This window comes from Sinocyclocheilus rhinocerous, unplaced genomic scaffold (genome assembly GCF_001515625.1).
Source record: "Sinocyclocheilus rhinocerous isolate Xijiao unplaced genomic scaffold, SAMN03320098_v1.1 scaffold2578, whole genome shotgun sequence".
Lineage (NCBI taxonomy): Eukaryota > Metazoa > Chordata > Actinopteri > Cypriniformes > Cyprinidae > Sinocyclocheilus > Sinocyclocheilus rhinocerous.
The window spans coordinates 213,834-226,852 of record NW_015643596.1 but is presented as its reverse complement, the minus strand read 5'-3'; the positions used below and the strand labels follow the sequence as shown (position 1 = coordinate 226,852).

The following is a 13,019-nucleotide window of genomic DNA, read 5'->3' as shown; positions in this document are numbered from 1 at the left end:
TATATATATATATATATATATATATATAATTGAATTCATTTTGTAGGTTTTTGCTCATTGTTATGCTAATAAAATAATTTGTCATTAAAATGTTGTATTAACTTACAAAAAATATAGAAGCATTTTTACTTGGCCCTGCTATACTTTAGAAAGTGTTCAAGAAAAAAAAAATTATATTCAAATTTTATTTATTATTTTTTTTTTTTGCCATTAAAAGTTTTCTATTAAATTAGGGGAAAAAACCCTGTATTTTTACTGTTTTAGAATTTTTTTGCCATACAATTTTGCAGTAAATTATTTTAGGAAGTGTTTATGAAAATAAAATATATTCACATGTATCTATTTTTACGTTTTTATTAATTGCTAAGGTGAATCCAATGTAATTTATAAATAAAGTTTAGTATTAAATAATAAAAAAAAAGAATAGAATATTTTTACTAGTGGTCTCAGACTTTTGGACCTTACTTTTATTTGAGAAAATATTTAAGAATTATTATTATTAATGTTAACAAAAATGTATAGTTTACCCAAAAATGAAACAAATATTTATTTTCATTTCCTCACTCTCATGTCGTTCTGCACCTCCATTACATTTTTTCTTAGATAAAACACAAAAGTAGATATTTTGGAGAATGTTCGAGCTGCTCTTTTATGTCTCAAATCTGAGCAGACTCGACTTCATCTTTCTCCTACTATGAATACTGTCTGTTTTGTCCTACATCATTTCCTTCTTTGACCACAAGTGGTTCGGCTAAACCATCGGCTAACTTATGGCGCTTTTCCACTGCGTGGTACGACGGCACGGTTCGGCTGGGCACGGTTTGCGTTTCCACTGCAGTTCAGTACCGCTTTAGAGTGGGCGGGATTATTCACATGTCGTTATAGTCGCGCCGCCTCTACTACCATGACTCCTAAAAAAAAAATGTTTCATTCCGCGTCGCCCCATCAAGCTCTCGCTGGATCCGCTCCTCTGCTATCAACGAGAGGAACGTCTGTTCTTCTGCAACAGACAACAAAACTTTTTGGTTGTTAAAAAAAAGGTGCGCTCGTTCAAAACAGTTGCGTTCGATCCTTTGCTGGCTGTTCTGATTTAAATCTAGCGGTTCTTTTGTGTTTGTGTCGCAAGTTCAGTGACGCAGGTAGTGACGATTCTCTCCGGCCAATCCGTGATCAGCAGGGTTTACACGTCACGTTTTGGTAACGGTACGGTTCGCTTGGAACCCCAACCGAAGTGGTACTAAAAAAAGTACCAGGTACCAGGTACTGTACCCAGTGGAAAACCCCCCAAAAGTGAACCGTACCGAGCCGTACCGTGCTGTACCATGCAGTGGAAAAGCGCCATTATTGATAGTGTCCTTTGTTAGATCGTGACCAAGGTTTGTTCAGTAATTCATGCCTCGAGGGCCACATACCTGAAATCCATCTGAACATGAACTGATTCAAGTTCTCTCGCTGTCCCTGCTGGATGGTTTGTTGGCCTCGTATAGCCACGAGGGAAAACAGTTATCTTTGGCCTTCAAAACACTTCACAGATCAATTTTAGTTCTTTTGTGATACATTTTTTGTATGCTGTGGTCAATAACTGTTACAATTCAACCACACTCGTCAGTTCTTTATGTTCACCGTGTGTTTGTATCTAGAGTTTGAAAGTTTTCTCACAGTTTAACACACTGAGAGAAAACTTCTGAATCCCGCTGAGAGGTTTTACCAGTTGAGTTCCATATTTACCATATCCGTGTCTTCATAACATGGTTAATTTCCGTTCATAGGCGCCAGATGTTGATATAAAACACATTTTGAACACTACTCCCATTCATAAGTCCTGCAGGAAAGACACAAACTGTAATATTGGATGTCATGGACTTAGGGGTTTATCTCTGAAAGCGATTACTCAATATCACGGCTGAGACTCGATACAGACCTGGAGAAGGTGAAAACAAATCCAGATCATTTTTCAAGGATGGAAGAAAAATGAAATACTGTCCTGGTGTCCAAAAGTGTGAGATCACATTGAAAATCTGGGTTTTATTTTCTAAAAAAGTATTATATAGAATTTAGAAATATTTTAGATGTTGCACTATATACTAATACAATTTTTTTTGAAAGCATCTTTTAGGTTTTTTTACTCATTGTTATTCTCATGATATAAGTTGTTTTGTATTAAAAAGAAAAGAATAGAAGTATTTTTATTAGTGCTCTGAGACATTTGAATTATTTTCTTAAATAATATATTACTCATTGTCATGGTAATAATACAATTTGTCATTAAAAATTTGTTCTAAATCAGATCAAATAATATAAGTATTTTTACTAGCTCTCATTCCTTTTTTTTAGAAAGCGTTCAAGAAAAAAAATATTAATGTATCTGTTTTTTTAGGTTTTTATTCCTAGTTATGGTGATAATGTAATTTAGATTTAAAAGTTTTGTATTAAATTTAAAGAAAGACTACAGGATTCTCAGACTTTTAAACCCTACTTTTATTAACAAATAATAATAATTAAAATAATTAATATAATAATTATTGTAAGTTTTAATATTATTTCTCAAAAACTTTCTCAAATAATTCTGAAAATCATTGTTTCATCTTTTATTAAAAAATAATAATAATAATAATTTATGTTTAAGGCTGCAAACAAACTTTTTCAACACTCTGATGACCTTACTGAGGTTTTTATGCAAAATTCAGGAGTGAGATTGAACGAGCATCCATACAGGTGTGATTTAATATCTGTGTTTTTGCTTCCCACAGCCCAAACCTGCCAGCCGGGCCAGTTTCCCTGCGAGAATGGACGCTGCATCCCGGAGAACTGGCGCTGTGACCGTGACGATGACTGCGGGGATCAGTCAGATGAGTCTTCGACATGTGGTGAGTCTTCCTCACGCGGAGCGCTTTCAAGTTCTTCTATCTTTGCTATCATAATTTTTCTGGTCTCTTTCATCGTCAAGCCTCCGTATATTTCAATTAGAGGCGTTTTATCAATCTGTAGTACAGTATTTTATCTTATTATATACTTTGAGCATGTCATTAAATAGCTAATTGCATTGAAACATGATAAAAAAAAACACTATTTCTTTTTTTTGCTCGTGTTTTTAAGGGTTTTATCAGAATGAGATTCTGCCTTTTATGTTTATGTAAAAATCGTTGAACTGAACACATCTGTCGTTTTACAAATGATTTACAGAGAAATACATCTTCTGTTTATGAATGACACCCATTGTAGTTTTACAAAACAGAAGAAACATTGTACAAGGCCAGATGTGCTGTTTTGAGTTCAGTTTAATCTGATGGCCTGAGGCTTTTAACAACAATAGACATGCTATTGAGAGCCCAGACAAAACGATACCATAGATCTGAAGTGTTTTCTGTAGCATCCTGACACAAACAAAGAAAAAGGCCTGCTCTGTTTTCATATTTCCTCTGTTGTTGCCTCTTTGATATCTTTTGATGTTTTTGTGCGTGGAGGTCGCACACTCCGTTCCCACCAAACTGCTTTGATTTGAGCTGTGAAGGTCACCTGCTGCTGTCATGATCACATCTGATCTGTGACCCTATTGGATGGTTTTCTGCATTCTGAAGTGAAAATGGTCCAATGGATGAGCAGAGTTATAGACTTTCTTTGTTGCGTGGCAGCCAGAATCTCAAAGAAAAGTCATGGTAAAATGTATCTCAATGTGAGAACATCAAATGGAATCCTCAAAAATTAACGTGATTTATCTTTGAATTGTTTTTTATAATAATTTAAGGATATATTTGGGGGACCCGAACGAGTATTTTGGTATGATGTCTATTTATTGTATATAAAAACTAATGTTTAAAACTTTTGTTGGAGTTATGAGATTGTATTATTGGTATATATTTGTATGTATATTTTGTTTGTGTAGTTATATATGGATTATTTTGGATGATTTACAAATGTATTTGCTGTTTTTGGTTATATGTTTTGAGATATGTATACGTTTTTTTTGTATCTTCGTGAGATTAGGTGTATTACGGTAATACATGTTTTAATGAGCGCAGGTGTTGCTTGGTAGCACATGACACTGAGGAAGAGTTAATACCTGAAAACGTTTTGCACATTTGCACTTTTTTGCACATATTTTTGTGACCTCTGAGCAATAAATGTAATAAGCCTTTTTGGCTGAGTCTGGATGAGTGCGGATCTCTTTCATCTCTATATTATTGTATATTTTGGATCTACGCACCTTATGTTAGTTGTCTACTGAATTTTTGGACAAGAATTGTGTATCACATTAAGCCGACGAAATGAAAACGAGGTACAAAATCACAATGTGTCTTCATCCTTCCATTTGGTGCCACTGTCCTCAGTAGAGTTTGAAACCAGCAGACACGTTAAAATCAGCTCATCTTAAAGATTCAAACAATATCTCAACTGTATACACAGCGACACCATGGAAGAACTATTTTGGATTCCCCAAAGAACCTTTCAATGAACAGTTTTTAAAAGAACCATTTTTATTTCTTAGTGTCAAGAACATTTTAATAATCTAAAGAACCCTATTTCCCCCCACTTTGAAGAGCCTTTTAGGCAATGGAAAGGTTCCATGGATGTTAATGGTTCTTCATGGAGCCATCAATGCAGGGCCGTGCACAGACATTTTGAGGGGCAGTGGCCCAAACCAAAAAAGGGGCACTAGGGGGGTTGGTGCTTGTTAATACAAATGATCCAGTTGTTACAAATATACAATTAAAAGAGAAGACAGCACACTCTGTAATAATTTCAGACTTTATTGTAGATGTTTTGATAAGAATGGGCTCCCCCTCACTCTCTGAGCCTGCTTCTGCCTCATCTTCAATGGAAGTAGGGGAGAGTGGGGTAAGTTGAGCCAGTGGGTAAGTTGACCCACCCCCTATTTCTTGGCAACTGTACACTTTTACTGTCATGTGACCATGTATTTTGGAACCACCCATCATTTCTGCCACACTGTGAAAAGGAGAAACATATGGGGGGAATAGAAGGCACCCATTTACTTTAAAAACTGTTTTTGGCTTGTCAAAGTAAAATTTTTTGCAAAATTTTAGCATAACATATGGTTGTTACATCAAAGCAAATTGATCCAGGCCCAAAAATATTTATGATACATATAGGGGATTTAGCAACATATAAAACCATGCAAATCATTTAGCTAAATATTAGCCTGAACTGGTAAGCAACAGTAGCTATTTTTTCCATATGGCAGCTATGGGGCAAAGTAAGCCAAATGCTGTGGGGTAAATTGAGTCAGCATTTTAACTTACCCCATCATAAGGCACTGTAGTTAAGTTAAATCTCTGAATTATAAACTGGAATTTTAATGTGATTGTCACAGTTATGAACTATTGTGTTTGTTTTCATTTGATCCCTCATGTTCCATTGACCTAGGCTGCGTTCCACTCCACTTTTAGACACGCACTCGCAAACTTCCCTAAGCACTTCCCCTCGGGGCAACTCAGCTGATGAGGGCAAAGGGGCTCTAGCCACAGGGCCACCCCCCTGTGCATGGCCCTGCATCAATGCCTATAAAAACTTTATTTTTAAGAGTAAATGTAGAGATTCAATAGAAGAACCATTTTCTTGGTGTGAACATTTTAATAATCTAAAGAACCTTTGTCCACTAAAGAACCTTTGTGGAATAGAAGATTCCATGGATGTTAAAGGTTCTTTGTGGAACCATCAGTGTCAATAAATAACTTTTATTTTAACGGTTCTTCATGGAACCATCAATGTGACTAATAAACCTTTATGTTCAAAAATGTAATGATTCAATAGAAAAACCATTTTAGTTCTCCAAAGAGCCTTTCAGTGAACATTTCTTGAACCATTTTTTTTTTTTGGTGTGAAGAATATTTTAACAATCCAAATAACTTTTTGTGGAATGGAAAGTTTCTATGGATATTAAATATTCTTCATGGAACCATCGATGCCAATAAAGAGCCTTCATTTTTATGAGTACAGTAAATCATAAATTTGCATGTATTCGTTACCAATAGCTCACAAAAAGGCTGGAACATTCTGTACTTGTGCTCAATGACAAAAAGTTCTCAAAAAAATTATATATATATATATATATATATGGATTACATTCTGGGATCTCCTCATCATAAATACAAAGACAAGTCAAAGAAATTGTCATTATATAGAGAAAAAAATGAACAATGAATCCCTTTTCGTGATATTATACTGCTTATTACCATGCTTTGAATATCTCAGCGCTCCACGGCCTGCTATAAACCCATTGTGACGGCTCGCGTCGTCTGCGACAGAACCGTTCAGCTTGTGTAAATGAGAGATGAGAAATACCAGCAGATCTCCACCTCTCTTCCTCTGAGGGATGAAGTGTGTGTTTGAAGCTTTCTCCTGTGTTAGTAGTCGCATCTTATTACCGTTTAAATTTCCTCAGGTACCGTTCCAGGGTCTCACACGATCCGCGTATAGAGTAATTAAAGTTTATGCTTGGCTCCTTAAATCAAAATCAAGCTGGCACTGGAAAGCCAACCACGCGCCGTCTGAGAAATATTGAGCGTCGCCCCGTTCGTAGTAGAGTCACAGCACGTGGCGTCGCACGGCTGCTCGCTTGCTCCGTATCGCGAGTCGATGTCAGTTTGCCACATATTTCTTGTCAGTAACCAGGGAACGTCTTTTCTAATGCATGTTTAATTTTGAAAGGTGGTGTGACGCCACTGTCGGTTTATTTTGAAATGCGCATGAGGCAGGTTAGCGCTTCTGTCTCTTGAGAGATAAGACAGACGGTGCAAAGTTCAGCAGAAACAAACTCCGCATTTGTTTTTCTTGGCGGTGAAAAGTTGTTAGTCGAAGGCGTAATCTAAGCTTTTATTCTGTTCACATTTTCTTCTGGCATGGGCCCAACGTTGACTTGTGAAGTTGAGTGAACTTGGAAGGGGAGTGTCCTTTGCCTTTCACTGCGTTGATTTTGTTGTTGTTCTTGTCCTCCATAGATTTCCCAACTTGTGAACCGCTGACCCAGTTCGGCTGTACTAATGGGAGATGCATCAGTGTGAAATGGCACTGTGATTCCGGTGAGCTAAAGTGAATGAAGATCTGAATGTTTTTTTTATTTTTTTATTTATTGATCAGAATAATAATAATTAGATATTAATTAGATGATAATAATTAGATTAAAGATTTTCATGAATTTCTTAGAAATTTTACGTCCCCCTTCTTCTGAAATAAAAACAAAAAATTCTAGAACTTTATTTCCAGGTAATAGAAAAGAAAAAATAAATATAATGTTGTTGATCCCACTGTTGTTTTATTTGTCCTGCTTCCTGTTTTCCTCACATTCTTCCTGTCCTTACTTATTTCCTTGGTACTTTCCTTCACTACTTCCTTCCCTTCTTCCTTTCATTTCATTTTCCTACTCTTCTTTCTTTCTTTCTTTCTTTCTTTCTTTCTTTCGTCATTTTGTCTTTCCATCCTTCCTTTTGTCTTTAATCCCACTGTCCTTGTATTTGTCCTGCTTTCTTTTTCCTTTCATTCTTCCATTTGTCCTTCCTTATTTCCTTGGTACATTCATCTACTCCTTCTTTCCTTCCATTCTTTCTTTAATTTCATCTTTCAACTCTTCTTCCTTCATTGATTCCTTCCATTCATCCATCATCCTTCTTTCTTTCTTTCCATTGTTCCTTCCATCCACGTAAACTTGCTTATTTCCTTCATCGATTCAGTCCGTTCGTCCTTCCTTTCTTCTTTCCTTAATTCCTTCCTACTTCTTAGATCTATTCTTCTTTCTTTATTTCCTTTTCGTCCTTTTCCATCCATCCTTTCTCTCTGTCTCACTCTCTCTCTATCTCTCTCTCTCTCTTTCTATGTGGTTTACTTATTTGGCTTGTATTTTTGGAAAGTTTTTTTTTTCTGTGATTGAAAATACTGTGTTTTAATAAAGGTGCTTTTCAAATTCAATTCTCTCTCTCTCTCTCTCTCTTTAGAGGATGACTGTGGGGACGGCAGTGATGAGGTGGGCTGCGTTCACGCCTGTTCGGTGGCTCAGTTTCAGTGCTCCAGCGGGAAGTGCATCCCTGAGCACTGGATGTGTGACGGGGACAATGACTGCGGTGACCTCAGCGACGAGAACGCCACCTGCTCTAGGACAGGTGCTCATGATTGCACAAAACACAAACACACAGAAACATTGACCTAAAACTGACATCTTCCACCTTCAAAATGTCAACATTTGTAACCACTAAAACTTGCATCACCAAGACTCTTTCCCTCCATCAGCGCTCTCCGCCGTTAACGACTGCAGCGAGAGAGAGTTCCACTGCCGTGGTGACGGCACCTGCGTTCCCGAAATATGGCGCTGCGACGGAGACAAAGACTGTGAGGACGGTAGCGATGAATTCGCCTGTGAGGGAGCCAAGAGAATGTGTGACCCCAAGGCAAAGTTCACCTGCAAGGTCTCAGGTAGAAAGCAACATCCATTACATAATCACATTATCACATTACATTATCAAGTTTCATCCTTTGGAAAATTCTCTATAACGTCATCACTGGGTGAAGAGGCTCATAAATATGATCATTAATTGATTGGTTGTGGTCTGGGGTGGCGTGATGAATCAGCACTCATTCAAATTGTATTACATTACTGTTATTCCACTGAAAATGGGACTGTGATGTGAAAAGTCGCTTCCAGAAGGCCATTGATTATTGCTTTGCTTCCCTCTAGACTGAATTAATCATGTTTAAGATGCATCGTTATGTTCTGATTGAGGCAGACCGGGAATATTTTATTACCCTTCTGAGTCGGGTTCAGGTAGAATTGTATTTGTGTTCGTGGGTAAATGTGTGCGTGTGAATTGATCTGCGATGCTGAACTTCAAAAGTTAGAGGCTGGAAAGTAGAGAATTTGCCACTTTAAAAAAGTTGGAGGCTGGTTTATGAGAGGAACTTTTGAGGGGAAAAAAGACCTTCTTCAATTTGTGACGTAATATACATAAGGGTTGTCAATCAACGGCAATGGCAGGTAATCAAGTATACATATGGATATTTTCCCCAAATGAAGCTAATTCAAAGGCATTGCATTATTGTGTCTTAAAAACATTTTAAACCAGCCATTTTAAACTGGTTTCCTGGTCTTAGATGGTCTGTCAGACATGTCTATTTAAATAACCAAATGAATAATAATTAATCAAATTTAAATGGATATTTGCTTTAAAAAAATCCAAAAACCTTCCTGCTAAAAAAAAAAAAAAAAAAAAAAAACTAAAACCAGCCTAAGCTGTTTGGCTGGTTTTCGATGGTCTTCCAGCCTGGTCATAACTGATTTGCAGGCTGGTTTTAGATTGGTTTTAACCACTACTTTAGCTGGTCAGGTTGGGAGACCAGCTAAGACCAGCCAAACAGCATAGACATTTTTTTCCCCCAGCAGGGATTGCATTATTGTGCCCCCCAAACCTGCTGGAATAATCTTAAATCAGCCTAAACTGGTTTCCTGGTCTTAGCTGGTCTCTCAGGCTTGTATAATTAACCAAATGTATGGAAATTAATCAAGTGTATGTGGGTATTTGCTTAAAAAGGTATCAAATGAAGCTAAATTAAAGACTGCATTATTGTACCCAAGAAAACATCTTAAACCAGCCTAAACTGGTCTTAGGTGGTCTCTCAGGCTTGTCTCTTAGCTGGTTTTAGAGAGGTTTTGGGAACTTATTATCCTGGATGACCAGCTAGCTGTCTAGCTAACACCAACTTGACTTAGCTGGAAGATTAGCTAGAAAAGCTAAAGACCAACATAGGCTGGTTTATAAGCAGTTTTTTTTTTTTCAGCAAGAAGTAAATATATTTTATGTCCATATAATTAATCATAAGCCTATCACTAGCCTACAGAAAACGTCCTGTGTGAACATCTCCTTATTCATTCATTCTCTCGCTAAGTGCCCTCTGTAGCAACTTTATAGCATGTTTTCATTAGCAATTTAAAGCACATAACGGTTTCACATTTGAGGTGTCACTGTGTGTAATTTATGCTGTGGAACAAAACGTGAAATTCACAAGCCTCATTTTATTCTTAAATCTAAAACCGCTGTTGTAAAGCCATTAGAAATTCCTGAGGGGAGCTGTTAGCGAAAATGCTAATTCGCTCCCATGTTGTAGGGCTACAAACCGAAAAGCTAGAAGCTATAGAACAATTGTCCAAATGTTTTAGTGCCTAGGACCTTTCATAAACATGGAGGAGATTTTAATTTTCGCCTTTTTAATTCCATCTAGCCTGGTTAGGAGATACATTCAGGTAGTACAGAGACCTAGCTAAATAAGTTTCTATAAAACCCAAAGTAAAGTGAATTCAAATCTGATTAAGTGAAGTCTTGGTGAAAGTCTAATGAACATGAAGACACTATTTGGTCTTGGAAGATACAGAAAAGTAATTTATGTACTCATCGCCCTGTCTGGAGAGATAATGAGGGAACCGCTAATGACTTGTCTCACATACATGAAAAAAAACCCAAACACCTTAGGTTACTCAGTACACCATTAAGAAGAACTGATAAGGATTCTGTATGAAAATGTACAGATAAACTCATGTCTCACATTAAATTGGAGAAAAGGGTATTTAAATAAATACATAATAAAAAAGTGGCTATGAAACTGTCAGTCCAAACGCTAACAGCTAACAGTAGCTTTTTATTATCACTTTGTTCCCCTCACATGCTTTAGAAAGCACTTGAATGTGTTCTTATGTAGCAAATAATCTTTTTATAACGCAAAAAATAAACAAAAACAAAGATTATGTACCCCATTATCACTAATGATACAGCAAACACCAAGGACCAAAAAGCACTGTGAAACTGTATGTAGCCCTATGATAAATTATATGCCGTATCTCAGATATGCTAGAGTGTTTTGGTTAAAGAAAAAGTGTACAGAAAGCAGATAGCTTTGTAGAGCAACAACGCAGAGAGTTAATGATGTTAAAAAAAGTCCTTTGTAACGCATTTTGTTTTCTCATGCATAGGGAAATGCATTAGTAAGGACTGGGTGTGCGACGGAGACATCGACTGCGAGGACCAATCGGATGAGGAGGGGTGTGAAGTGTCCGTCTGTAAGCCTCCAAAGTTTCCCTGCGGCAATGACACGTCTGTGTGCCTCCCGCCAGAGCGAATCTGTAACGGTTGGAGGGACTGCGCGGACCATTCCGACGAGGGACCATACTGTGGTGAGTCATGGGATGTGGGTTGTTAGTTAACACTGACCGGCCCCTGACACTAATGGTGATATAAGGTTTAATGTGATGTAGACGCATTCATGAATCAGCTTCCTCGTTGGAACAACATTGCTATTAACCAATCAGATTTCAGGTTTGGTTTAAGGTTAAACATGGGCATTGAACGACATTGTTTTGAACCAATACTTTTCTATTGTTTAAGGGCTGTACTGTTAAACATAGGCCTAGTTTTTTGTTTTTTTCCCTTTTATAGATGCCTGTTATGATAGATACTCTGATGCCTCAGAGTAAGTAAATACTTACACTTTTGTAAGAAAAATAAAATATTTAATAATTTATTTTCATCTGTTTTGATTTTATTTAAATTAATATGATTTAAAATAATTTTACAGGAGAAGTGGTTACAGTTGAAATACAAAATCATTGTTAGTCCCAATTGTGATAATTAAAATTAGGCATCCATAAATATACTTAAACATACATTAAACATACAAAAAAAAGTTATACAAAAAAAAAAGAAAATTGTGTAAGATATCTGAATCAATTTTTATCTTAAAAAACAAACAAACAAACAAAAAACCCTCAATAAACCTTATTTTTGACTTAAATCATAGAAAAAAGGAATAATATTCAAGATGTAATAATATACAAGCATAATATTCTATGCATTCTATTATTATGTGAGATAGTAATAATTATTGTTATTATATAATAAAATATTTTGAATAATATATTTTAGTTTAATAATAATAATAATAATAATAATACATATTATTATCTTGCTTCTCAAGTAAAGTTATCTGGTTTATCTCAATGCTTAGACATTTTTACTGGAAAACGGGGGAAAATACTTGTTACTAAAAATAGATGTTTTATTTATTTATATTTCTCTCTCTGGAAGTGCTGTCATTTTCACTCAATTTCATTCTTTTTTTTTTCTTTCCAAAAATGAGTTTTAAGATAAATTTTACTCTTATAAAAATGATAAAGCATAATATTCTCTGCATTCTATTATTATGCAAAATTGTTATATTTTATAGACTCCCAAATAATGTATTTATATGCTACTTTAGTCATTAAGTGATGTGAAATAAATGGATTTGTTCCTTTTTTTTTGTGGCAAGTGTACGATGTGTTCTCACACAGTGATTCCGGATGCTGTGTGTGGCTCTTGGGGGATTGGAGGATTTTAGTGAGTGTGTATTAAGGTTCATTTAGGAAAGCTTCAGAGAGAGATCTCTTCCCTCAGGTGAGATGAGGTAGTGCTGGAATATCAGTTTAGAGCCAATTACATCTATAGTGTCAGAGAGGAAATTTGACTGTGAATTTATTTCCTCCTTTTGACCAAAATAATTAGGTTTTTTTCAGACAGGCAGCAAAAATCCAACCCAAATCAGTTTAATTGTCTGTAGCAAAAACCGCATGGAATCTGATTTTAACAAACCTCATCCAAACCGAATCAATATTGTGGTTTAAAATCTGATTAAAATCCAATGTGTGTCAGATCAGATCGGGTTTTGTTTTCGGAGTTCGGGACGTGACTTCAGTGAAGTACGGCTAAAGCTATAGCGTTAAACACTCACAAAAAGCGTCTTCAGCTGAATTCCCTCTTTGATGCACACACGTGTCGTTCTCTTTGTAATGAATAGTGAATGAGCAAAGGAGCGAGCCATTTTGAACAGCGTGTGCCAAATTTTCTCTTTCTACAATGACAGCTTCTTTTGTATGTGTCTTAGCACAAGTCATCACTATGGCAACCATGCAGATGCCAGATTTTGAGTACACTAAACATTTTGAATATGTTAACAAATGGATCAGATTTTTAAAATATATTATATATATA

The 13,019-nt window shown here is 36.1% G+C and overlaps 1 protein-coding gene across 1 annotated transcript in view; it reads left to right on the top strand.

The window, feature by feature from the left end:
• The window catches only part of lrp1ba (low density lipoprotein receptor-related protein 1Ba), a 283,055-nt gene that overhangs the window by 109,306 nt on the left and 160,730 nt on the right, over nucleotides 1–13,019 (top strand). The window contains exons 18-22 of the mRNA XM_016574938.1: nucleotides 2,751–2,867; nucleotides 6,957–7,037; nucleotides 7,947–8,111; nucleotides 8,239–8,421; nucleotides 10,967–11,167. Coding sequence (XP_016430424.1) covers nucleotides 2,751–2,867; nucleotides 6,957–7,037; nucleotides 7,947–8,111; nucleotides 8,239–8,421; nucleotides 10,967–11,167 — 747 coding nt within the window. The remainder of the gene's footprint in view (nucleotides 1–2,750; nucleotides 2,868–6,956; nucleotides 7,038–7,946; nucleotides 8,112–8,238; nucleotides 8,422–10,966; nucleotides 11,168–13,019) is intronic.